Source organism: Balaenoptera musculus, chromosome X (genome assembly GCF_009873245.2).
Source record: "Balaenoptera musculus isolate JJ_BM4_2016_0621 chromosome X, mBalMus1.pri.v3, whole genome shotgun sequence".
Taxonomy (NCBI): domain Eukaryota; kingdom Metazoa; phylum Chordata; class Mammalia; order Artiodactyla; family Balaenopteridae; genus Balaenoptera; species Balaenoptera musculus.
The window spans coordinates 81,052,013-81,077,925 of record NC_045806.1 but is presented as its reverse complement, the minus strand read 5'-3'; the positions used below and the strand labels follow the sequence as shown (position 1 = coordinate 81,077,925).

The window sequence follows — 25,913 nt, the reverse complement described above, 5'->3', positions numbered from 1 at the left end:
CATGACTTTGTTATATTTCTTGTAGCCAAAATGGGTTCTAATTATCCAGAGTCTTCTTGGTTCTTAGAAATGTGTTCCTGATGAGCTAATGAACTCAAAGATGTGTGTTCAGTACCTGTTTAGTTCATGTAGTTTAGATACAGAGAAAATCAAAATTGTTTCCAGGTTCTCTCTCTAAACACACACACATACACACTGATCACTAGTTTTATTTGCTGCGAAAGTTTCAAGTCATTAGAAGGAGGCTGATGATGGCCACTTCTACTTCTTGCTGGTAATGATGTCAAGGCCAAGAGTAAATATGTGGAATTATTGGCATAGCGGAAAAGTTTCCTAAGGCCCAAGTATTCATTAAAATGACCAATGTCAAATTACATGTGAAACAGGGTATTGACTCAGTGGAAACCTAAAATAACTATTATCCTGGCCCCCAGGTGGCCTAATTAGTCAAACAGACTTCTGGGGTCATTTTAAATGTAATAATTCCCCCCTGAACATAAGCTTAATGGAAAATACCTGAGCATCACTAAACAGTATGTCATCTAGCTGATGGTAAATGTTTCCAAACCTGTTTTACACACACACACACACACATTTATGCAATCTTTCATATTATTATAGGAAGCAGCATAGACAGATCTGAGTTCAAATCCAGCTCTACCATTAAATGGGTATGAGATCTTGGGAATTTTCATAATGTCTCTGAGCCTATAAAGTGTGACAAGCTGAAGAAAACTAATAATGTACTTAAAGTGTCTAAATATAGTGATTGGCTAATAGTTTATATTCAATAAATGTTAGCTTCTTTACAAGTTCTGCCATTCAGATGATATAATTATTTTGATCGTTTCTAAAATGCACAAAGCTAAATTACTTATATGTAGAAATATATTCAGAGCCCCAATCACAAACAATAGCTGTTGCTTCCTTGTTGACAACGATATTTATTTATTTTGTTCGCTTACCTATTTTGTATACCCCTTGAATGCAGTGAATATTGCCTTTTATTTGCTGGCGTAGGGGATGACATGTGGCCAATGGAATTCCTGTTACATTCCTGTATCTTATAAATTCTCTGGTCTATTTGAATTATTTCCCTGTCTTCATTGGTATTTTCTGCATCTATTAATTTATTACCCATGAACTTAAAGTGTTGTTTACTCATACTCCTTATAGATCATTAATGAAAATGTTAATTAATTACAGGCCTAGCACTATCAGAATCTTTAACAATAGTAAAAGAACCTCTCCCATTCTATTATATCTTAGGTCTTAGGTCCTAGAGTTATTCCACAGAGGTCCTGTACAATAAATGTTGACTTAGTCTTAAAACGATTTTTAAAAATTATGCTACATTAAATTTCTCGATCAGTTAATTATCAGTACGGTAACACTAATAAAGGCATGATATTAAGGTTATGCCAAGTGAGACAGCAGAAAGGATAATTTGTTCACAAATAGGCGCCTGAAGTTTTTAACATGGGCATGCATCATTGTATTATTTACAGTACCCTGCCACTCATACAACTTTTCACAGACTACAGAATGGAAAAAAAAAAAAAAAGATATCTCTATCTCTATCTCTATCTCTATCTCTATTTCCACAGACAGCCTGTCCTCCTCAAAAAGCAGAGCAAACAATAATGTACTGGGGTTAAAATCTCATCTGAACTTGACTGCTTGACTGTGTGACGCACTATACAAATGCCAACTAAATGGTCAGAGTACAGATTCCATGTTTTTGCTGCATTTTCCACTATGATAACAATATTAGCCAGGAAAATAGGCTGCAAAGGAACACCCCACGGTGGTAACCTAGAAAATGACTCTACTGGGCTTACATGGTGGCAGAGAACTTCTCAGATGATAACAGTGAATCTTTTCAAAGAGAGTTGAGCACTAATCAATACTATTAAAGTCCTATACTTCTGGCTGCTGAATCACCTTGTTGTCTTTCAAACATTTTACTCAGACATTTCTCCTGGGGAAATTTGTTTCTTTAGTGCTATTATTTAACTTGGCAAAATAACAATTTTAAAGAAATCCAAACGGCAAAGTAAAACTGGCTTCCTTATTGTTATTACCACATGTGAATTTCATAAGAATAATTATCTGAAGCACAGCATTAATAAATACTGTATTTCTCTCACTCATTCACTCACTCACTCATTCATTCATTCAAAAACATTTATTGTTCGTTTGCTCCGCACAAGGCTTGGTGCTAGGAGCTGTGGGGAATACAAGGCTGGATTAGTGGTCTCTGCCCACAGGTTTGTAATCCAGTGGGGTAATTAAGGCATGCAATACAAGTGCACCTAGCAAGCCACCGCTTATTTCAAACCTTACTTCAATTAGTGCAGACAATAATAGGTCTATTCCTCAGTTTGTATCTTATATGATAATTACAGCATCTTGGGTAGGAACAGAATAGCTCAGTGCAGAGAACTTACTTTGCGATTCAGTCTCTCTCCAGTTGGTAGCACCTGGTACAACATTTTGCACATAGTAAAAACTCTATAAATAAGTGCTCAGTTAAATAATGGAATCTGCGAATTACTCCCAAATACCATTTTCTTTTTAGATCCTGTTGCCCGCAAATGGAAAAGAAAATGCAGAATTCAAGCAGGAGGCATGGGACATGTTTTCTGATACTTCAACAGTCATCATGTGGAAAGAGGTGTAGAATTAATCTGTGTGATGTCAGAATGTAGACACAGAATCAGTGAGTGGAGCTTACAGGAATAGCAGAGTTTGGCTCAAATTCAGAACTCTTTAGTAATAACAGCTGTCCAGAAATGTAGCTAGCTATTTCAAGAGGTAGTTATTAGCACCTTGTCATTTCTCTAGGTCCTCAAATAGAGATCAAAATGGCCACGTCAGGATGCCATAGAAGGGATTCTAGCACTGGATTCAAGCATAGATGTCAACTTCTGTGTCAGTGGGTGATGGGGAGGCACTATAGCAAACCTAGTTAAGGGTGCCACCTCTAGAGCCTGACTCTCAGGTTCAAAATCAGCTCCGCCAGTAAGTAGCTCTGTAACCTAGGGCAACTTAGCCCCTCTGTACCAATTTTCTCATAATGTAAAATGAAGTTAATAGCATCTACCTCACTGTGGTTATCAATAGTATCAAACGAGTTACCATTGTAAAACATTTAGAACAGTGTCTTGCATATAGCAAATGCTACACAAATGTCTGTTAAAACAAATCAATGACATTGACGGTAAGATTGTGCCTTAGTATCTACAAAGAGTTTTTGAAGGAATTTTCCACACCTATCTTGTCTTATCCTCATTTTTCACCTATTCCCCAGTCCCCTGGTCAGAGGTCACTGCTTCCACTTCCTGCCAGCTATGACACTTTTGTATATATCACTTGTGCCACCGATTCCATCAGGAATTTATCACACTTGCTGTGTGCTTGGCTTTTCCCCCACCATACTGTGGACTCTTTAATATAGGGACCCTGCCTTGCCATCTCTCTCCCCTGTTTGTCTGAACAATGCCTGAGTACACGGGAGGAGGTTCTTGATCATTTCAATTCAACTGACAGTTACTCTACCTGGTGTTAACAATGGGAGAAACATAGGACTTAAACACTTTATCTGCAATTGGTATTTACTGCATTGATTATTCTAACCTTGTAAGGTTTGGAGAGAGATGCAAAAAACACTACTTTTAAAACTGAGTAGGGACTTCCCTGGTGGTCCAGTGGTAAAGAATCCGCCTTCCAATGCAGGCAACACGGGCTCGATCCCTGGTCAGGGGACTAAGATCCCACATGCCACGGGGCAACTAAGCCCGTGCGCCACAACTACTGAGCGCATGCGCCTCAACGAGAGAGCCTGTGTGCTGCAAATTACAGAGCCCGTGCGCCCTGGAGCCCACGCACCACAACTAGAGAGAAGTCCATGAGCCACAACTGGAGAGAAGTCCATGAGCCACAACTGGAGAGAAGTCCATGCACCACAACTGGAGAGAAGTCCATGCGCCACAACTAGAGAGAAGCCTGCACACCACAACAAAAGATCCCGCATGCCGCAACTAAGACCCAACGCAGCCAAAAAAAATAAAGAAAATTAATAAATTAAACAAAAATTGAGTAAATTTGAGCAAGAATTGGCAAGTGACTTTCCCAAGGTCACATATTTGGAAGAACTAGGCACATAACTCTAACCTAAGTTTTATATTCTTTCCCAATAGGCCATACCACCTCAAAAGAAGTCATAGTAAACCCTAGGCAAGACATTTGGTTAATACAGTCATTTATAGGTGACCAGAGAAATGCTATAATAATCCACATATCACAGTAGCCCAGTAAATGTGAAATACCATTGGATGACATATCTTCTTCAGGATAGGCCTTGGAAAAATACGCAGTTGACTGGAATTAGAAAGATTTAAAAATAAGCCAGTACACACTGTTCTGGAAGTAGGTAGAGTGTAAATAATAAATAAGTGAAGTTCTTTGTAAATGAAATGAAATTACTCAAGCATGTATAATAGCACAATTCAAGGGTCAGTCATTTGTTTCATTTTACAAATTAATAACAAGAGGAAGACTAGAAGAGCAGGCGACTCAAAATAACCCAGGGAGCTGCCAAGAGCAACACTGCACAAACACAGATTGGCTAGAAATCAGAAGCAGCATATTTTCTGCTGGAACTCTTTGATTATGGTAAATTGTCAGACTTAACAGTGCTTAACTTTTTCAGGCCACGATGGTTCATCTGGTAAATGGCTCTAAATGACTTGCAAGCTCCTTTCATTTAGTGGCCTGAGAGCAGCAAGGCAAGGGGGTACAAAGAGCTCCCTTTCTCATTAGAGGGAGGAGACTCCGTTGAACCAGACCCTCCCAGGTGAGTGAACTATTTGGGGGGGTCAAAGTTGGACAGTGTAGCTGTACGTTAAGTCTTTTAAGTCACATGGGTACTATTTCACACACTGAGGTCACAAGGAAATCAATGGGGTCTAGGTGCCCTAAAAGAGTTATGTATGTAAACTGCCTAATTTATACCCCAGGGAGTATCTTATTCACTAAGCAGGAACTGACATGCTGTGACATGAGTTTTCCATTCCACTTAGTGAAAGCAAGTCCTAAGTTCATTCAATCATGGCTCCTGAGAACAAGCAGTTTCAGAAGCAATATCTCATGGCCAAATGTAGTTCTTGTCTGAGGAGTTAAGAAGTTAATGGGACTTACTACTTGTTAGCAGTGCACCTGGGAGCTTGGCATGTTCTATTTCTAGGGATTGTCATTCTTCATCTTAATGAGGGCACCAATACAAAAAAAAGTTAAAAAAAAAAACCAAAAAAAACTTAGGACACTGGAAAGGTCAGTGGTCAGAGACTACCTCAAAGGTTTTTTTTTTTTTTTTTTTTTCTATAACCGAAGTAGGTTAATTTTTTAAAAGAAAAAAAAGATACATTTTAATGGATTAAAATATTATGCAAAAAGAATAGGTGACAGATGGTAATGCTGAGCAACATTTACTACAATATCTCACTCGGATCCAGCTGACACACCCCATTACATTTCATACACAGCATTCTTATTATTGATAACTCGGAACCTCTTTGCAGAGCTTTAATGTGTCCAAGTCAGATGGAACAATCGATAATTGGAGAGTTAATTTATATTACAAATCAACCTTATGCGCAGTCCAAGTGGCAGCATCCTGTGTAAGAAAATCATTTCTTTTATACGTGCATGTTTCTGGCGCAACACATCATTTCTTGGTTTGATAGCAGATATTAGAAAGCTTATTCTTGTAGATTAGCTATACTTTGCAACCTCAAAATAAGCAATTTGTTCTATGCCATGGGAATCTTAACCACAGCAAGGGAGGTTTCGAAAAACAAGTTGTGCTACACTTCAGAAAAGCAACAAAAATCACATTTCACGTACACTGTTTTGACTCAAAGAATTAGCCTGTCAGTTTTGACAAATACAGCAAAATGCAGTGATTTTTCTTTAAAGGTAAAGCCAAAATAGATTTGGCAATTAAAAGCATGCATGGATCAAAAAAATTCCTACCAAGGGTAAAAAAGTAAAAACTATAATATTTTTTTTTGTTTGATACTTTACTGAAACAACACAGATTAAGATGTGACATGCTTTACCAGGATAAAGGCTTGATGTGCTATGTTTTTTTCTAAATTTTCACTTTTTCTCCCACTCCACTTTACAAATTAGATTATAGCAGAGAATTACATAAGTGGAGAAGTTATAAGATATCCAACCACCAATGAATCATTTGTTTGGAGGTAGAAGGCATAACTGCTTTATATTCAACATGGTGCCAGATGTCCTGGCAGTGTTCCAGTAAGGATGATGATAGTCATTGCACTAATTCTAAGGCACTGCACATAAAGATAATACTGCCCAAACTTAGAGTGAATGAAACTCACAATTTCAAGTCCATCATCAAAATAAATGCTTATGGGACAAAATAATTTGTTTAAAGCAAAAAAGAAAATAGCCAATATTGGTTCTTCCAAAGTTGTGGGCACAATTCAAAAGAATCTTATTATTTTTTTTTTTTTTAAGTTTTAATTTATTGATTGATTGATTGCTTGATTGCTATGTTGGGTCTTCGTTTCTGTGCTAGGGCTTTCTCTAGTTGCGGCAAGCGGGGGCCACTCTTCATCGCGGTGCGCGGGCCTCTCACTATCGCGGTCTCTCTTGTTGCGGAGCACAGGCTCCAGACGCACAGGCTCAGTAGTTGTGGCGCACGGGCCTAGTTGCTCCGCGGCATGTGGGATCTTCCCAGACCAGGGCGCGAACCCGTGTCCCCTGCATTAGCAGGCAGAGAATCTTATTTTTTTAAATCAAAAGAATATATTATTTATACTGTAAACTCCTTTGGCAGCAAGTACTATGACGTTCTCCATGAGCTCCCTAGCACTGAGCTAGGATTCATCCTAAACACTAACTCATTTGGAGAACTGGTTAGTTAAAACTCAACTCAATAGTGATAATAATATTACCCAACACCTAGATTGGTTCAGTTATGTTCAAACTCCTCATCCTGGTGAACAAGGACTGACGTGATCTATTTCCTACCTGTTTCTCAGCTTTCATCTTACATTAATTTCCTCTGCATTAACCAAACACCAACCAAATCGACCTTCTTTCTATTCCTTGAATATACTAAACTCATTTCCATTTTCATAATTTTGAACAAGTTCTTCTCCCAACCCCAAATGCTTTTACCCAGATTTTTGTCTTGGTTCAAATGTCACCGTGACGAAAAGGCCCTTTCTGCCCTCCCAACCTAAAGTAGCACCCCAGCCACTATCACATAACTATTTCATTTCATAGCACTGCATCCCCAAGGCAACCCAACTAAAATTTAAGCTCATGAGAACAGGGACCTTGTCCGTCTCATTAAGCCCTCTACCTGAAAGGCCCAGAATAGTGCCTGGCACATAGGAAATATTTAATTTTCTTAACTCATACTGTTTTCAGTCTCAACCATTTCTTCGTCATTGCGCATGCCATCGGCAGATGGAGATTATTAAATACCACTCCTCTCTAGGCCCCAGCTTTCCACCAAGAGAGAAGAGCAAGTTTTGAGTGTCTCTCATCTCCACTACTGTCAGTGGCCTCCAGCTTTGATATTCTTACCCTCTACTGATCTGGACTGCTGAGGTACTGGAACAAAAATAATGGTAGAATAACTCTTGCAGAAATGAAGAGCCGTAACACAGGTAGTACACATTGACGACAGAGAGCAAAGTCAGTTCTAAAGAGACAGAAGATAGACCATCCCTGAATTCCTAGAGGGTAGAAGGTGAAGAGGACCAACAGAAATATAGCCCTGGAAGCCATGGAACTTCTCTAAAATGTATGTGTGCATTTTGACTGAACAGATTGCCCTGATGGCATCAAAGGCATGGGCATATGTGTGTGCACATATGCATGTGCACAGGTGGGAAATGAAGAGCCCATTTTGCTTCAACACACTGCCTTTAAACAATGCATGGCATGTTCTCTGTGTGTATACGAGTGTGTCTGTGCATAAGTATTTCTGTGAGAAACACATGCATGTAGAGAGACTGAGAAAGATGAGAAAGATACAGACATATATTCACACATTCACGCATGTATTCACACACAAGGGGGCAATCATCTGGGCCTCAAGAACACAAAGGTGATATTTTTAAAGCAAGAAATGAAATAGAGTTTCAGACCTAAGGTAGGATGGACAGATATAATACTGCATCACCAGGACAAATATTTCTAGAGCACTTCACAGGAATTGAGACTCCAAGATCATATGAATAGGGTTAAGTTATAGTTGGAACACTGTTTAGGAAGGCAGATAAGAGTACAGTTACTGTGCCTAATGAGAGGCCTAGTGCTCTATATAATAATGAACTTCAGAAGCTATTCCCTAAAAACCAAAAACCAAAACCCAACCAAAACAACAATAACAAACCCCAAAACAAACAAACAAAAAGGTATAATTCTAGCATTTTACAAAGGGATATATGCTACTGAAATTACAAAATAATTGAGATTTCACTGAAAACTTGTTCAAAGCATTTGATAGCCTTTAATGCAGAGGATTCTAAAAACATGAAATGAATGGCTTATGGCAATTATTTGTGACTTAACTGACAACTTAATGGGGACATTTTGATTTGTCTGGAAATATAGAGTCAGGTACAAAAGAAGAAAAAAAAATCTAACATAACTCTCTGTGTGTGCTATCTGAACAAACAGAGAAGTAAAAGAAGAAATGCATGATATGAGCCTACATTTTGTCAATAAAATACTGAGAGGGTTCTGAAGTCACTAGCTCCTCTCTGCTGTCTGAGTTCAATGCCTTACACATATTACTGGTCGAGAGTTTAGCTAAACTACTGCGTGATGTTGCTGCCTCAGCATCCATTAAATATGGCCAAGAGGCCTGCAGGGTCCTTGAACTGACACTAGTGAAACCGAGTCCCCCTAAAACCTAGTTTTCCTGTTGAGTTTATGATTAATCTCTCTATCCAAAACTTTATTCTCTTTCTTGTCCTGCCCCCTGGTCCCCTCAGGATAGAGAAGTATCAAAGAAAAGGGGGAACTGAAACCGAGCAGGACCCGCTGGAACCCTCCCAGGTAAAAAGCCCCTCTGTGTCCCTGGTTTCTTGTTTGTAGAAAAAGATTTTGGTCTCCTAGACTTTCCCTGAGTTCCAAAGAGCAGACTCAAACAGTTACTAATTAGGGAAGTGAGGGATGCAGAAGCAAAGGAAAAGCAGTCAAGAAATAACAGTTCAGTGGTAAAACAGAGTCCTAGTTCCTCCTCAAGGGATATATGCAACTATCTGACACATATCTTTGCCTTGTTCTGCAGGAACTAAGACCCCCAGCCAGGTGGAGGATGGTGACTACATGCTGACCACAAGCCCACAGACCCCAGACTTGTTGGAATCAGAATGCTGATGATTAAGATTCCTGAAACACTACCCTGTTACCTCACCACCAACCAATCAGAAGAAAGTCATGCCCCTGGCAACCCTACCCCAAATGTTGCCTTTAAATACGCTTCCCTGAAAACCATCTGGCAATTTGTGTTTTCTGAGCAAGAGCCACTTGTACTCCTTGCTTGCTGCCTGCAATAAACACTGTACTTTCCTTCACCACAACCCTATGTCAGTAAATTGGCTTTGCTGCATGGTGGACGAGCAGACACAAATGTGGTTTGGTAACACTAGTCCTTCCTGAATAACAGCCCGCAGAGTCACAAGCAAATATAAGTTCCTGATGTGATGTCTCCAGCAGCCCACGTGAGCAAGTCTACCCCACCTCCCAGGGCCTTCCCCTAGTGTATCAGTAGATAAGACCCCTGAAGAGCTTGACAACCTCCCCCCCACATGCTCTTTTTGGTTTGAATTGACCAATCTGGCCTTAGCCCAGGAACCCCAAAGCAGTCCACCCATGGACCCTAACAAAGGCATGTGCCCCAGGTCTTGCCCTCTCCCTCTGCCTGCACCCAGCCTTAACCTCCCCATGGGGCCCCCGGAAGCCTGCTTTGTACTTCCTCCAGATCCTGAGAGTAAGAAACTTCCCTTTTGCTGAACTGGCCTGGGGCTCTACTTAACAAATGTTAATTTAACGAAGCCACAGCAATACCTTTTAAATCAATGCATAGAATAAATGGGTCCAGTCAAATGGATCCTTCTTCAAACATTTTTGTTACTTGGCTTCCAGGCCAGTACAGTTTTCTGGTTTCCTCCTACCACACTAGCTGTATCTTTTATTTCTACAGTTCTTTTGTTAAAATTCTTCTCATCTTCCTAACTTCTCAATGGTGGAGTAGCCCAGACCTTAGTCCTTGGACCTCTCTTCTCTGTCTGTACTCTCTAGGTAATCTTATATAGTCTAATGGCTTTAAATACCATCTATGTGCTGATGGTTCCTAAATTTTTATCTCCAGTCTGGATCTTTCCCTATAGTCTAGGCTCAATTATTCAAACATTCTAGGCTTTGCATCTCCACTTGGATGCCTAATAGTGTCTCAAACTGAACATCTTGAAGCCAAACTCTTGATTCACCACTGCTACAACCTCCCTTCTACCTCATCCAGTCTTCCTCATCTCTGTAACCATCATTCTCCTCTTTCCAATCCTCAAATGGCTTTCCATCATACATCAAGATCTTCCACGATTTTACCTTCACTACCCTTTCTCCTTCTTCCTTTCTCCCTCCCTCACTGCAAAACAGCCACACTAGCCTTCTTGCTATTCCTTGTGGAGGGAAGAAAGTTTTGTCACCCCAAAATATCTCTCTGGCATCCGGATTATTTTGAGCTGAAAACAATCAAGACCCAAAAGACTCAGGAAGAACCTTTGACCTTCCCCCTAACTGCCTTTAGAATGTAGATAGAGGATGTGTTCCAGGCAGGGAGCTATCACCATAGATAACTATAGTATGAAGTAGGGAGGAACCTAGCAGAGTCTGCTTGTTAAAATTCCTCTCTGTGTCCCACTGTCTCTGCATAGACCAGCAAAGATTTGTTTACCAAACATTTGCTTTTCCATCTCTATGTCAATTGCCTTCCTCCCCTTTGAAGTCCTAAACCACTACCCCCAACATCCTCTTTTGTCTTTAGCTGAAGATGGTATTTAAGGGTGAGGGTCTTGGCCATTTTGGAGAGTTACTCAGTTTTCCTGGGTCTCTCCCATGAATACACGTTACTAGACTTTTGATTTTCTCCTGTTAATCTGTCTCATGTTAATTTAATTCTTAGGCCAGCCAGAATAAACTAGAAGGGTAGAAGAAAATGTCCTCAGCCTGACACTTACATGCTTCAAGCACACTCATGTTCGCACTTTAGAGCCTTAGAACACTAGTTGTCCCCTCTGCATGGAAAGCTCTTCCCTCAGTTATTCACACAAATCATCTCCTCACTTGATTCAAATCTCTGTTTAAATGTCACTCCCTCAAGAGGGGTCCCTCCCTGACGAATTTATCTTTTAAAAAAAACAACACTATCATTCTTAATCCTTTTGCCCATCTTATTTTTCTTATCACTTACTACTCTCTAGTATTATACTATGAATTTTTTTTTGACCATCTACTGTACCAGATTATATGCTCAAAGATTGATATATATATATTTTTAAGTTTCTCATCACTGAAAAAAACAGAGCTTGGCATATAGTAGGTATTTGATACATATTCGCTGAATGAACAGATGAATTTGTTATCAGTAAAAACAATGTTATAGCATTATACAATGTTATATACATTATACAGTATATTATATCAATACTGGTAAAATGAATCAGGGAGCAAATTAATTCAACATTTATGCATTTAATGTTTGAGTGGAACAAGGATGGATATACTACACTGGATTGAGAATATAAGAACATTTTAGAGCTGAAAGGGACATTCGAGATTACCTAATACAATCCCTTTGTACTTAAAATGTATTTAATTGCATAACTTGGAATTATCATTTCATTTCCCTGATTTTCTGGGTTCAGGCTAGTTTATTGAAAGCTGATACTTTTATTTCCTCTAAAGAAAATGAGGATTAAAACACTTTATTTTTAATAATATTAAGATTTAAATGCAAAGCAATGATTTACAGAAGAGGAAAATAGGTAAAAATCATTCGTAAGTCCAAAGAGTTTTGGATCAATATTAATATTATTACCGAAGCACATCTTGGCATTTTATGTTATGAAAAAGATAAATAACAACATATAAAATATGTGCAAAGAAACAAATAGTGAGGCAATATGTCCCATTTGTAGTGTGACAATGTGTATTTGAGTTAACGTAATCTTCTTTTAATTAACATATCAATAATGTTAATCTCATTACTCTTTTGGTATTTCACACACAGGCGCATGCACACACATATTCATGCATGTGCGCACACACCAGACACAAATCAAAAGAATTCCCAGGTTTTTATAAACTTGTAATTAAAAGATATGACTTTACAATCCAAACTAGATCTTTTGGTATTTAAAAAAACATCATTTTAACACCTAAACTTCCTGTAGGCAGCAGGGTTTCTTCTGTAAGACTAACCCGTGGCAGCTGCATTTCATTTCTATTTGAAAAGACTGATCCAGTGTTTTTATAGCTCTCGATTAAGCTGTTTAAATAAAAAAAGTAAATGTTGAAAATGGAAACCACTGTAGTTAAGCTCTATGTACACGAGTAATGGGCAAATCTCTGGTGGTCTGAAAGTTCGGTTTGGATAAATATCTAAATCTATTGGAACCTCTTTAGCTAAAAAATTTCAGCTCCCACAAGGTTAGTAGAGCTTTAGGTTTTCCACTGAATCTGACATAGCTTTTCAAAAATACCCACATTCAATCCTTAACCAATAGTAAAAGCAACTTTGGGGGAAAAAAGTTAAAAGATCTTAAAACACAAAATGTCTTCAGTCTTTGGTTCCATTTGAGAGATTTCTATCTCTCCAACTTTAAAACTCCACTAGAAGTGTAAATCCAGTAAGACCATGGACAAGAAAATAGATGAATTAGAATTTCAATGAACCAAATCATCATCAAGCTACCAAACTGTCAAATATTTTTAACACCTGTAGATAAACAGGCAGAAGTAAAGATTCATCTTCAGCTTTTCCCTGACTTCTTACCCATCCTTCACATCTCAGCTCAAGCATCACCTTCTCAAGAGAGATCTCCCTAACTAGGTTGCTGACTGGTATGGCATTCTAAATCCCTTCCATGTCACCTGCCATGGTTGCTTGTGGAGTTGTTTAATGTCCATCTCTTCCATCAGACTAAAACCTCCCTGAGGCTATGTCATGTCTTTTTTGCTCATCACTGTATTCCAAGTATCTAACACAATGCCTGGCACATAGCGAGAATCACTAGGTAAATATTTGTGGAATGAATAACTCCTCAAAAACATCGACTAGGTGCAAGACTTAATATAACAGCTTTCATTATGGAACATTTCAAAGGAGACAGGGGAAGATAAAAGAGCTTTTTAAACTGTAAAATACTATACAAATATAAGTTGTTATTGCTGTATTATGAATCCAAGCTACAGGACAGTTAAATTGAAGGTAAAAAAAAAATCCATCTGCCCCATCAGACACACACAAACACAATCTTTCTAATACTGGAAACAATTCTGATTTTAGTCCTTACTTGGATCAGTAGTTGGCAGGTAGCAAGTATCACCTCATTCAAGCAAATGCCATGTGGTGGTTGGAAACAGGGTAAGGAGAAGTAAAGTTATTTGCCTTTCAGCCCATTACAACCCACCAAATACTATTCAACCTCTTCAGACCACTATTCTTGATCTTTTGGGAATTGATTTTTATTCGTTTTCCTAGTTGTAACTCTCACTACTTTAAGCCAATCATGTGTATTTGATATTCTTTCAACACACTTTTGATCTTTACAGATTGAGTCTTTGCTTGTGTCTGGTCTGTAACTCTCCATAAAACCTTCCCCTAAGTTTTCAGTCAGAAGTGATCTGAAATCAGAAGTGGTCTGAATTACTAAGATGATGTATGTGAACACTCTACACAGACTGGAAACCTCTATGAATGTACTAGGATTTATTATTTCATAGAGCGATTTCCCCATTTTATATTGCATTTATCATACCCACATTGTCTTACAACTGTTTGGGTATATTGTTGATTCTGTTTATAAACTTATATGTTCTGAAATGAAAGGTCCACGTTTTACTCATTCTTATATACCTCACAGACCTAATGCATTGTTCACAAGGCATATTCAGGCATTAAAGGAATGACAATACACGTGTGGGGAAAAGGGAGATACAATCTTTTGTGTACAAAAGGGAGAGTAGAAGGCAAACTCTCTGGGTCAATTTTGTATTGATACCTGAATTTTTAGACAGATATGTTAAATAACCTAACACATATGCTCATCATATGGTATCTCAATTCCTATAACTAATTATTTTTAACATGAAATATGAATTTAAGCTATTTAATTCTATAATATAGGAATCACTGAACAAAATAAAGTTTAGTAATAAAAAATCCTGTTTGTAAATACAATAAGGCCTATAATGTTTAGTTGATCACTTGAAATCTTAAATTCTGACTGTCCTTCCATCCAATCCTAGAATATCTGCATACAGTCCAGTATGGGTGAGTTCTTGAAATGCAAAATCATTTTCATATTTATCGAATCAGACATAATTAATGAGGGGCTTTTGGGGGGTTTGTTTGAATAGACATTAAATGAATTTCAAAGTCAAACAGAATTACATCTTGGATGACCTATGAGAGGATCTAACAAAATATTTTTAACTACTATCTCTACAAAATACTCCAACATCCTTGAAATGTCAGCAGAGAGTAAATCATGCATTCACTCATTCACCAGACATGTATTGAGCCCTACTATGTGCCAGGCACTGGGAGTACAAAAGATGATCAACACAAAACCAACACAGTAAACTTCCTGCACACGGAGAGCTTATGTTGTACCAGGAGTTGAGTCTTATCTCCTCTATGAAGCTGCTCCAAACCCCACAACCTTCCCTACTTGGTGAATTTTTAATGCATTTAAAACCAATGTTGTGACCAAGCAGGACCCTATGGGGCCTTCCTGGGACAGGACCCCCCCCACCCCCCCACTGGCAATGTCCTCTGCCTGCCTCTTGTTTCTAGAAAAGCTATAAGTTTCCCAGGCCTCCCCTGAGTCACAAAAGCCTGGCTCAAGAATGAATGATTGGGGTGGGGGGCGCGGTGGTGGTGTGATGAATTGGGAGATTGGGTTTGACATATATACACAAATAATGTATAAAATAGATAACTAATAAGAACTTGCTGTATAAAAAATAAATTAAATTAAATTAAAAGAAAAAAAAAGAATGAATGATTGAAAGGATGTGACCATGCAGCAACAAAAACAGCAATTGAGCCAGGAGAACTGGTAAGAATTTAAACAGTGAATCAGTCATATGGCAGTCACAGACTCTTTAGTTCCTCCCTGAAATATATAGATAACAGTATCTGATGTACATTTCCTGAGTTGTTTTACAGATGTTAAAACCGTCATCAAATGGAAGTGGTTAACTACTTGATGACCATGAGCACACAGCCCCCAGACCTACTGGAGCCTGAGGATTGATAATGTTAACCCCTGTGACACCACCCTGTTACCTCACCACCAACCAATCAGAGAATTGTGCACGAGCTGATCACAAACCCTGCAACTCCCCTCCCTCATCTTGCCTTTAAAAATGCTTTCCTGAAACCCATTGGGGAATTCCGGTTTTTTGAGCATTAGCTGCCCCGACTCCTTGTCTGTTCCTTTACCACAACCCAGGGTCAGTAGATTGGCTTTATTGCATGTGGGCAAGCGGATCCAAGTTGGGTTCAGTAACAATGTCACACAATTAAACTTTATGAAACACCATCATTTGAGTGCCTTATTTCTCATACACATGCTCTTAAGTAAATGTTAAGCTTCTTTAGAGCAGAGAATATTTTGTACTTCATTTTTATGCTTCAGTCCCATGGTACTTTGTATGGTGCTGGGTTCTGCAGTAGCTGCTTAATGAGTAGATGTTGATTGACTGATAAATACATGGAAAGAAACTTATTTTTGAACCTAGAGAAATTGTTGGTACAGTCAGTTCTTAATTATCTGCGTTGAGGGAGATAGTTGATGCAAAACAAAGACTAATATACAAGTCATTTCCATTTGGCTTTGGAATGCATTTCCATAATTAACTTTTCATTTGGGTCTATTGCTTGGCTAGAGAATACATTTCCAACAAAATAATAAAGTTGCCACGTTAATTTCCAACTGTGGTCAAAGCTGGAATGCTGTCTCACTATAGACAAAAGAGGGGAAAAAATATTGAAGAGGCCTATTGCATTTTTAGTCTGCACTACACTCATTTACTATGAAATGAGCTTGGATTGTTTGTTGCTATCTTCTCTCTATCACTTTTATCTCCCTGACTACATGCCTTCTTGAAAGCAGGAAACATACCTGCATCTTACTTTATAGGTGTCCTAACATTTAGAATATCACCTTTCATGGAGTATACAAGTATCTAAAAATTCTATAAGTTGCTTCTTTCTCTCTTATACCTAAGTGAAAAACGTAGGGATTTGTTTAATCCCAAACATCTGGATACTCCTAGAATAATGAAGTACAAGCCTCCTGCTTCTTCCATAGGCACTTACTACATGAATGTATCTTTTTTCTTTCAGTCTTAAAAAAAAAAAAAAAGAAAAGAAAACACAACAACAAAAAAACAACTTAGATAAAATGAAGTTGGACAAAAGCAGACTGTGGTTGTTTACAAAGAATATTTTCCTTGGGGGAAATAATTTATCTCCCATTTGTGAGGTTTAGAGCAGAATGACCAATGACACCTTGTATGTGATTTCTTCATTTTACAAAGCATGTTCAAAGTCATTACTATACCAAGTCCTAATAAAAACATATGTGAGGTGGGCAAAGCAAGTATTTTTGTTTCAGTTTTACAAATGAGGAAACAGCGTCTTTCCTATATTTGCAAAGACCAAGGGTAACACTTAGGTCTATTGATACTCATTCACATGTCTTTTCATTCAAATGGATTAATAAAAATGCTTTGCATTTGTACAGAACATTAAAGTTCAAAAGTACTTTTATATATATGGGGCAAATAAAGTGGACAGAGTACTTCTCAACAGTGTGCAAAATGAAATTGGATCTCTTTAGGTTTTGAGTCAGGACCATAATACAGAAATCTGGAGATGAGTAATCAAACAGTGTTGCCGTGCACAAAGTTGATAATGCCTTAGCTGATATAAAAAAGCCACTTACTAAATGTTTGCTTTTGATAAGGTAAAGAGGAGTTGGTACCTTCACCCCTTGGAACCATTTTCAACTCAGTTACTCATGGCTTTTCTTACCCAGACAACATCAATTGGTGACTAGGTCATATTCTCCTTTTCACTAATGATCTTGGGAAAGCTTTTCTATAGTTTATTTTTAAATTTTTCATTCATTTTCAATTCTCACCACTGGTGAGTGCCTTAGCTTTAAATGAGTAGATGAGATGTAATCCTCTCAAGTTGATTATAATTTTAAATGCTTGTCTTATGAGGTATGTGTGTATATGTATGTGTATGGATATATATATCCATCATTAAGATTCAAGTGAAAAATTTCAGTGTATTTCTTTCCATTTCTAACTTCAGTAATGAATTTCTTTCTTTCTTTTCCATTCTTTTCAGTGTATTTCTTTTCCATTTCTAACTTCAGTAATGAATTGGGACAAGGTAGTAGGTAATTATCCTATTTTCCCTTTGCAACACAAAGGACAGTATCATTACATGTTTATTAAACATATTGACTTGCTTTCTTGAATTTTTTTGTTTTCACTTCCCATACCTCAAAGTTTAAAACCAGAAGGAAGGAACAGGGAACGTTCAATGAAAAGCTAAGTTTACTTGCTATAATTTTCAAAAGTTATATCTCAGAGAGCCTAACTAGAAATAACTGAACAGACATCTAATATAGAAAAAGACACTGATGTATTTACCTACATTTCTCAAATAATACCTGATTGAGATTTTGCTGCAAGAGTATATTTACTGACTAGTTATACTAACGTCACCATCATTGCCTATAAACTGTGTGTATTTAACACACTATGCGTGCCTTCAATAATTGAAAATAAAAGTTTTAGTAAATTTGAAATCAAAGCAAAAGGAAACAAACTCATATTCATTGCTATGATATCCAATTTAAGCTCTTGTGAATACCAAAATGGCTTTAAATCATATCTCTATCTATGTATAGATACATGTATATGCTACGTGTTTTCTAGTATACATGCATACACAAAACCATAACCACATTGGGTCATTTAGTTTTTCAAACTTCTTTTTTTTACATCATTTCTACTCAGTATGAATAAATCCCACAGAAAGGTTTTTAGTCTCTTAAAACTTAGCTTCTGGTAGGAATGAGAATTTGTAAGGCTGAGGGTATATTAACTCTTTCAGATGACTTATGTCCCATTTTATGTTCTGAAAAAGATGATTTCTCAGATGAGTCTCTAATGGCCTGGAAGCGTTTATGTACCCTTTAACCAAGCAGTATGTTCTTTTCTCACCATTAGCATCATGCATCAAATGTCCGTCAATTCCCTAAACAAAGTTTGAAAAATGGAGCTCATGGTAATTTCAGGCTGAAGTTCAAACAAGCAAGACTCTTCAAATAAAAAATTTTTGAACTGACTGATCTGAAAAAACATATGCTCCATTGAGACAGTTTCTTAGAATGCGATTTCTAAGAGCTAAAGAGATAATTCTTAATACCTGCATTTAAAATCAAAACATATAAAGGAATAACAGTGGAAACATGTTATACCCCTTTCTTTTGTCAAACTGAAGTTATGCCAGGATCACAAGCTAATATTTTCTATTTACTTGTCAGAATGTTGTTTAACATTAATCATTACGCAATGACCTCTAACATATTAAATAAACATTTATTAAGACAACTTTCGGGCTTCCCTGGTGACACAGTGGTTGAGAATCTGCCTGCCAATGCAGGGGACACGGGTTCGAGCCCTGGTCTGGGAAGATCCCACATGCCGCGGAGCAACTGCGCCCGTGAGCCACAATTACTGAGCCTGCGCGTCTGGAGCCTGTGCTCCGCAACAAGAGAGGCCGCGATAGTGAGAGGCCAGCGCACTGCGATGAAGAGTGGCCCCCACTTGCCACAACTAGAGAAAGCCCTCGCACAGAAACGAAGACCCAACACAGCCATAAATAAATAAATAAATAAATAAATAAATACATACATAAAATTAAAAAAAAAAAAGGACAACTTTCTATAAAGCATTGTGCTAGGCTTGTTGTACTCAAAGATGAATAAGGATCTCTATCTCAAAAGATTTTATAACCCAGTGTTCAAAACACACATGCACATAAGCAGAGTACAGGCAAGTCAGCCAGTACAATAATCAAAATATTAAAATGTTATGAGAACACAGGGGAAAAGGAAATTAATTTTGATTGCTATGATTAAGGAAGACTTTGTGGAAGATATGAGCAGCTAATTTTTAAATTAGTTTACAAACCTTTCAAAAAGAAATTTTTTTTCTTCTGAAGCAACCCATAATTTCACAGTGAACAACTGTGGAATTCATCTCAGATTTACAAAGCTTTCTGACCCTAGAGGCAGCACGACACCATGGTTACAAGCACAAGGCTTGGAGTCTGAAGGACCAAGACTTACTTGAATCCTGGCCCTCATTAACCAGACTTGTAACATACATGATCTCACACACGTGTTTGAACCTTTGAACCTCTATAGCCTCAATTCTCACATATTTGAAATGGGGTTAATCATAGTACTTCCCCTATAGTATTGCATTGGAGATCACTTGAGATTATACAGACACCTATATATTCTTAGCACTGTGACGGGCACATGACATTCACTAAACAGTTGCTATTATTACTATTTTATTATCATTTTTATTTTTATTATTATAGATGATCATACCTTCTATTGCAAATCAATGCACAAATAATGGAAGTTAAAAAAAAATAAAACTTGCTTTCACTGCAGAGGGCCTGGGTTCAATCCCTGGTCGGGGAACTAAGATCCTACAAAGCATGCACAGCGGCCAAAAAAAAAAACTTCCAATACCATTATGAAGAGTGTATATTTCAAAGAATGCTAACAATCTTCCTTTTTTAAAAAAGCAATATTTTCCCCCATGTGATTTTCTAAAACAATTTGCTTTTCAATGTATGCCTTTTCTCTATTACTGCTCCCATGCTCACTGTCTCTTTTCTTCCTTCCTTCCTTCCCTTTCCTTTCCATTCCTTTCCTTTCCTTCTTTCTCCTCCCTCCCTCCCTTCCTTCAATCCTGGACCCTCTCTCCCTGAGCAGTCTCATTTAAAAATGTTTTGCTTTGAACTTCCTAATTTTCTGAGTTTGAGACCAGCAGGCAATTAAAGGTAATGAGAGGGAGTCCAAGCCACTAAACTTCCCTCCAGTCTAACCTAAACCTCTCGATTTTTCAGGAGCTAGAAAACAGCCTGGATTAGTACATTCATACCAGAGAGAAAAAAAACCCAAAAAACAAAAAACCTTGCTCTTGAGGTTTCTGTTTTGTTTTTGTTTTGTCTCTTTTTTATATGGCATGTTCTCAAAGGTGATTAATATTACTGAGGTTGAACACTAACCCTGTGAGTTTTTCGTCTTTTCAAAAATTATTCACTTAATAAAGAACGGTGGGAGAAAAATCAACGTAATTGCAGTGCAGTAGAGACCCCGAATCTGTTCTGAATTGTCTGGTCAGGGCAATGTGCTTCCTCCGGAACTTGATTTTTAACCACTTCAAATGACTCTCCCTCCCACTATGAGAAACTCCCAGGTGTTGACAGTTAGCTACAGGGTGTTAATGTCATTAACTTTCTGTCAGCTCCTTTTGTCAATGTGTTAATGGTGCCCCTGATGCTCAGTCCTCCCTGCCCTCCAGTTGGTGAAATGATTTAGCTAGCAGTCAATCAAAAAGCTAAGCTGATTTGGGGCAACAGACAGCTCTGCCATTGACAAAATCTATGTAAGTAAATGTAAGAAATTTGTCAACAGGATATAAGCAGTAAGGTCAACACTGTGGATAACGTGTTTTTTAGACAGTTTAAGATGTTAAGAATGGACCACAACGCATATTCTAAAGTCTAAGAAGCCCTCTTTTAAGAATGGTTTTTCCCGTTGGAAAAAGCAAGGAGCAGTAAATAAAAGTGATGCTTAGATTTAAAAGAAAGAAAGAAAAACTGTTTCATAGTCACATGATTGGTCAAAAGACAAAAGCTGAAAAAATCAGAATCCACATATAATGTCAAGTCCATGAGAACAAGCCTCAGGGAATTCCCTGGTGGTCCAGTGGTTAGGACTCCTCATTTTCACTGCCTAGGACCCAGGTTCAATTCCTGGTCAAGGAACTAGGATCCCACAAGCCACGTGGTGTGGCCAAAACAAAACAAAACAAAACAAAAAACAAGAATGAGCCTCAGGATTGGCAGGCAGACCACTCACAGTGCTACCTCTCACCCCTCCTTAGCACGGGTTATTTTTCAAAACTTTGCAACCGGATGTGGTTCTGAACCTCACCCTACCAATTTTTGCAATAGGTGCCAAACACAGACAGAGACTACAGAATTCCTGGTAACCTTAAAAGATAAAAAGAGACGACCCCTCGAAATTAATGAATTTAAAACAATGGGGCTATGACAAATAACTTTATGGGTTGTTATCCTGAGACAATTTGAGCTCACTACAATGACAAAGGGACAACTGTGATCAATTTCATCACCAGATATGGAAAATACTCTTCATTTAATGAATAGGACCATTTTTTTAAAAGCTCAAGTATGTAAAATTAGGCAGTGTCTGATACATAGTAAATATTCAATTAATGAGTGAATATTATCATTTTTATAACTTACCAAAAAAGGAATATAGGTTCTATTTGAATTCACTGTACAAACAATTGAACTTAAAACTTCTCCAATATTATTATGATGAGCATACGGGCATGAAGAATTTTGCTTTTTAAAAAAATCAGAATAATAGCAAATTCCCACACATGGTATCCAGATTTTTGAACCATGTGTGTTTCAATACATATGGTGCTATTGTATCCATTATAGACCATCCCCTTTCATCCTAGAACCTCTCTACTATGATTTATGAGAGAATTTTCTCCATTTCTCCCTGTTTTGTAGTCTTACAAAATTAATCTTGCTTATTTTACTCTTTCCATTTTTTTTTTTTTTTGAGTTGGAACAAGCAACCAATTTGGGGTAGAGAAAGGGAAGCAGAGGTGACAAGCTTCATTCAAAAGCCACTGACTCTTGCTTAGGAGGCAGGAAATAGCCTGGGCCACTCCATTCATAGGAGAGGTATCATTCTCTTTTTTTTGGTTAATTTTTTTGACATTTACTTTTAAAAGGTGTGGATTATCTTTTCTAAAACTGACTACACTTTACATGCTCTGAAAAGGTGATTCAATGTGACTCAAGTTCCTGTGAAGATTTATATGAAGAAAAGTTTTATAACTACAAGCACAGCCTACTACTCTTTCAACAATATCCCCTTTGATGTGTTAAGTCAAAGTAGGATCTTGGACCAGATGATCTCCATTGTCTCTATAGCTATAATATTCTGTGATTCAATATACACCTACTGAGCGCCTTCATGTTGCTAGGTGCTGTGCATTGGGATGGGCATATAGAAATTAACACACTAGACCTGATCTTGGCCACTGGGCCAGCAAGACAGAGAAGCAGGTAAATGCCAGACTGTCAGCAACTTGTGGTCAAATTTTCTATCTCGTGCACTGTTGTATTTCCATGGCCTGTCAATGCCGAGCATATTATGAGTTCAATCAATACTGTGAAAGAGTAAGGGTGAACACAGGATGCTATGGGACTTAGCCCAACCTGGAGATTTGGTGAAGATTCAACCTGCATATTCACTTGCCCTTGGCCATCATGCCACTGCTGCTAACTATAGCACCGATGCCCTTCTGAAAGCCCAGAGGAGTGGCACTGCTATTCAGTTTTTGAACTCACAGTCCTTATAGAGAGATTACTGTTTAAGTAGGTAAGGTTACTTTCAAGGGGAAACTACCCCCATACTTGTGCCCATAGTTATTCAATTTAAAAGGCCAGTGCCTGAAGCAAAAGAATTTATTGGCAGGGGACAGAAACATTGGAAAGATCATCCAGTACAAAGAATCCTATACTAGAAATAGGATCAGGGCTCTAATTTTAAAACAGAATCAAGTATCCCACAAGAAAATATCCCTCTCTTTTGGAATTGCCAGAAGAGTAGAAAAAATATTAAGAAGGCACCAGAATTTATATAACATATATACATATGATGATTAAACATTTTGTTTGCCATTTTCTAGAAGATACAATCTCTCAGTGGGTGTCCAAAGAGTCTTCCGAAGCAAGAATAATTTGAGCTACGGTTCTATCATTGTAATTTATTAATTTGGAGTTTTTAGCCAACTCAACACAATAGTCTAACTTTTTCTCTAAAATAAATTGCTGTGTATTTTATTTTGCTTTTTTAAATATGATACGCAAAGTAACAGCCCCATACATTTTAATACAGTTTTCAATCCCCTTGTGGACAAACAGTCACACTTTAGTGTCACTTAAATGAAGAATAACCATTCATCTGTAACTTACAGATACAGAAGGCTCTGGATTTTCATTTTAAAGCGCTTAATTACCTGCATAAAGAGAGAAATAAAATAGAGTCCAGGCCAAGTTCATGAGGGTTTGAAATTACTTTTCTTTTTCTAAATGAGCAACAAAGACCCCTCAATGTTGTATGCTGTCGTGTGGCCACAAGCCAACTGTAGAAGAAAATGTTAAAAAGAACAAGGGAATCAGGAATTAAATTCAAATATGTGAGGCAAGAATCAAAATCAAAAGTTGAAAAATGTAGGTGGTGCTTCCAGCCACAGGACAATATAACAAATTTGAAAGAAAAATCTAATCAGCAACAAAGTTAAATCTTCACATTAAATATCCTGATGTGGACAGTTATGTAATCCAAGGTTATTTTTGAGGATTTCCTGCCTCCAGTCACCCACAAACTTATGTTCCCAATATTCCTATTTATATAACTACTCACCATCACTAAAGGACCACACAAAATACAGTATTAATTCATGAACCAAAAGAGTGAAAATAAAAAAAAAAATTTTTTTTCACATAAACCTAAATTGCCATTCTCAAGTAATTCAAGTTCAGGACCATAACTTCCAAGTTGGACAGGAAAGAAAGCATATCAGAGAAGAAAAAGGCAATAGATTTAACCTTGAAACAAGGTGACTGCCATATAGTTGTTGAAGGAATTTACTTATTATCAGATAAAGAATTTACAGTATTTATTCCCTCTTGAGATATAAAATGGTGAATAAGTCTGCAGTTCAAGATATTTATTTAAACCCAGAAGAGTAGGATATGGCTTTAACTTTTGAAAACCAAAATAGAAAAAAAAAAAAAACAAATCAGCTCTAATGTAGTTTATCTTTAGACACCAGATTTAACATTAAACAATTCAAGCTAAATATCATTTCTCAAGTTTTCCTTTCATATATTTCTGTAATTTATATGAATATACTATATGTAAAATAGGGATTTAAAAACATTTAGGTAGCAGGCAATGCCTAACGTTATACAGATAGCTATTACAATTTACTTAAATACATAATCTACTGATCAATTAATCTATCCGTCCATGCATGCATCCATTTTATTCTTCATAACCTTTCAGTCTACTGATACCAGTTATCCTCTGATTGCCCTTGAAAATGCACATATCGCCTCAGAAAATACCTGCACACACACACAAAAAGAAAAAAAGAAAAAAAACCTCTGAGCAAAAAAATTCTTCTGTTGGTCATTTCCTTTAAACAATAAGGAGACTCTTTGTTTTGTTTTAGGTCACATCAAGCCTCAAAAGACTTACCTTGCATATCTTGTAGGCCTTCAAATGAAATTCGTCTTTGAGAAATGGCATTTTTTCTTATATAATTGTTCCCTTGCCTACTCTACGATTCAAAACGTCATGAACTAAAATTTATGCTGGTAATATAAAAACAGCCTATATACAAATTCATCCAAACTGTGAATAGAATGGTAAGTTTAGAACTAACCACAAGGTAAATAGGTATATGGACAGACAGACAGACACACACACACACAGAAACTAACAAATAAACAAAGTGCTTAAATAAATAAAGGATATCGTCAGCTTTTCCACAAACTTATCACGTTGATTTTCTATTTTGGGGAATTGCTTGATGTCACGTTCCAGGTGAACAATGTGTTGTTCCATTGCTGCAAGGTTGCTCTTGAGAATTTGAGCTGAAACTAAAGAACAACGTGCAAAGTGTTTAGAACATTTCTTTTACAACTAAAAGAAAACAGTATCAGTTCAAGTATTTTTTTAATGTGGAGAATAGTTCCATGAAATCAACTCACATTTTTCTGAATTACTACTCATAAAAATTCTACTCTCCATGAAATAAGTGAAAATGTGTAATATAATATACCAAATCATCATGTTTAATATGGCAACGTCATCATTTTATTCAGCCACTGGCTCAAATGAATCCATTTCTATTTAAATTTATTGATGGAATTCCTAATATTTCATTCTTTAAAATCTAATTTGAAGATTAAAGAGAAACTAAGGTTCAAAGAGATCCTATCTTATTAACGCATGTTCTTGGCTATATAAATGATTTAAAGTTAAATTACATAAAAGGATCAAATATTTTTCTCTTGTTGAAAGATCTTGATTTTTATAAACCAATATCTATGGTAAAAGTTCCTGACTTTAGTACTTTTCATACTCATAGAGAAATGATAAATAACTGTTCAT

The 25,913-nt window shown here is 37.2% G+C and overlaps 1 protein-coding gene across 3 annotated transcripts in view; it reads right to left on the bottom strand.

Moving 5' to 3' along the window:
- DIAPH2 (diaphanous related formin 2) overlaps positions 1–25,913 on the bottom strand; it is an 856,317-nt gene that overhangs the window by 272,742 nt on the left and 557,662 nt on the right. For all 3 annotated transcript variants that reach the window (XM_036839916.1, XM_036839917.1, XM_036839915.1), the window contains one exon: positions 25,275–25,399. In XM_036839916.1, the coding sequence (XP_036695811.1) occupies positions 25,275–25,399 (125 nt within the window). The remainder of the gene's footprint in view (positions 1–25,274; positions 25,400–25,913) is intronic.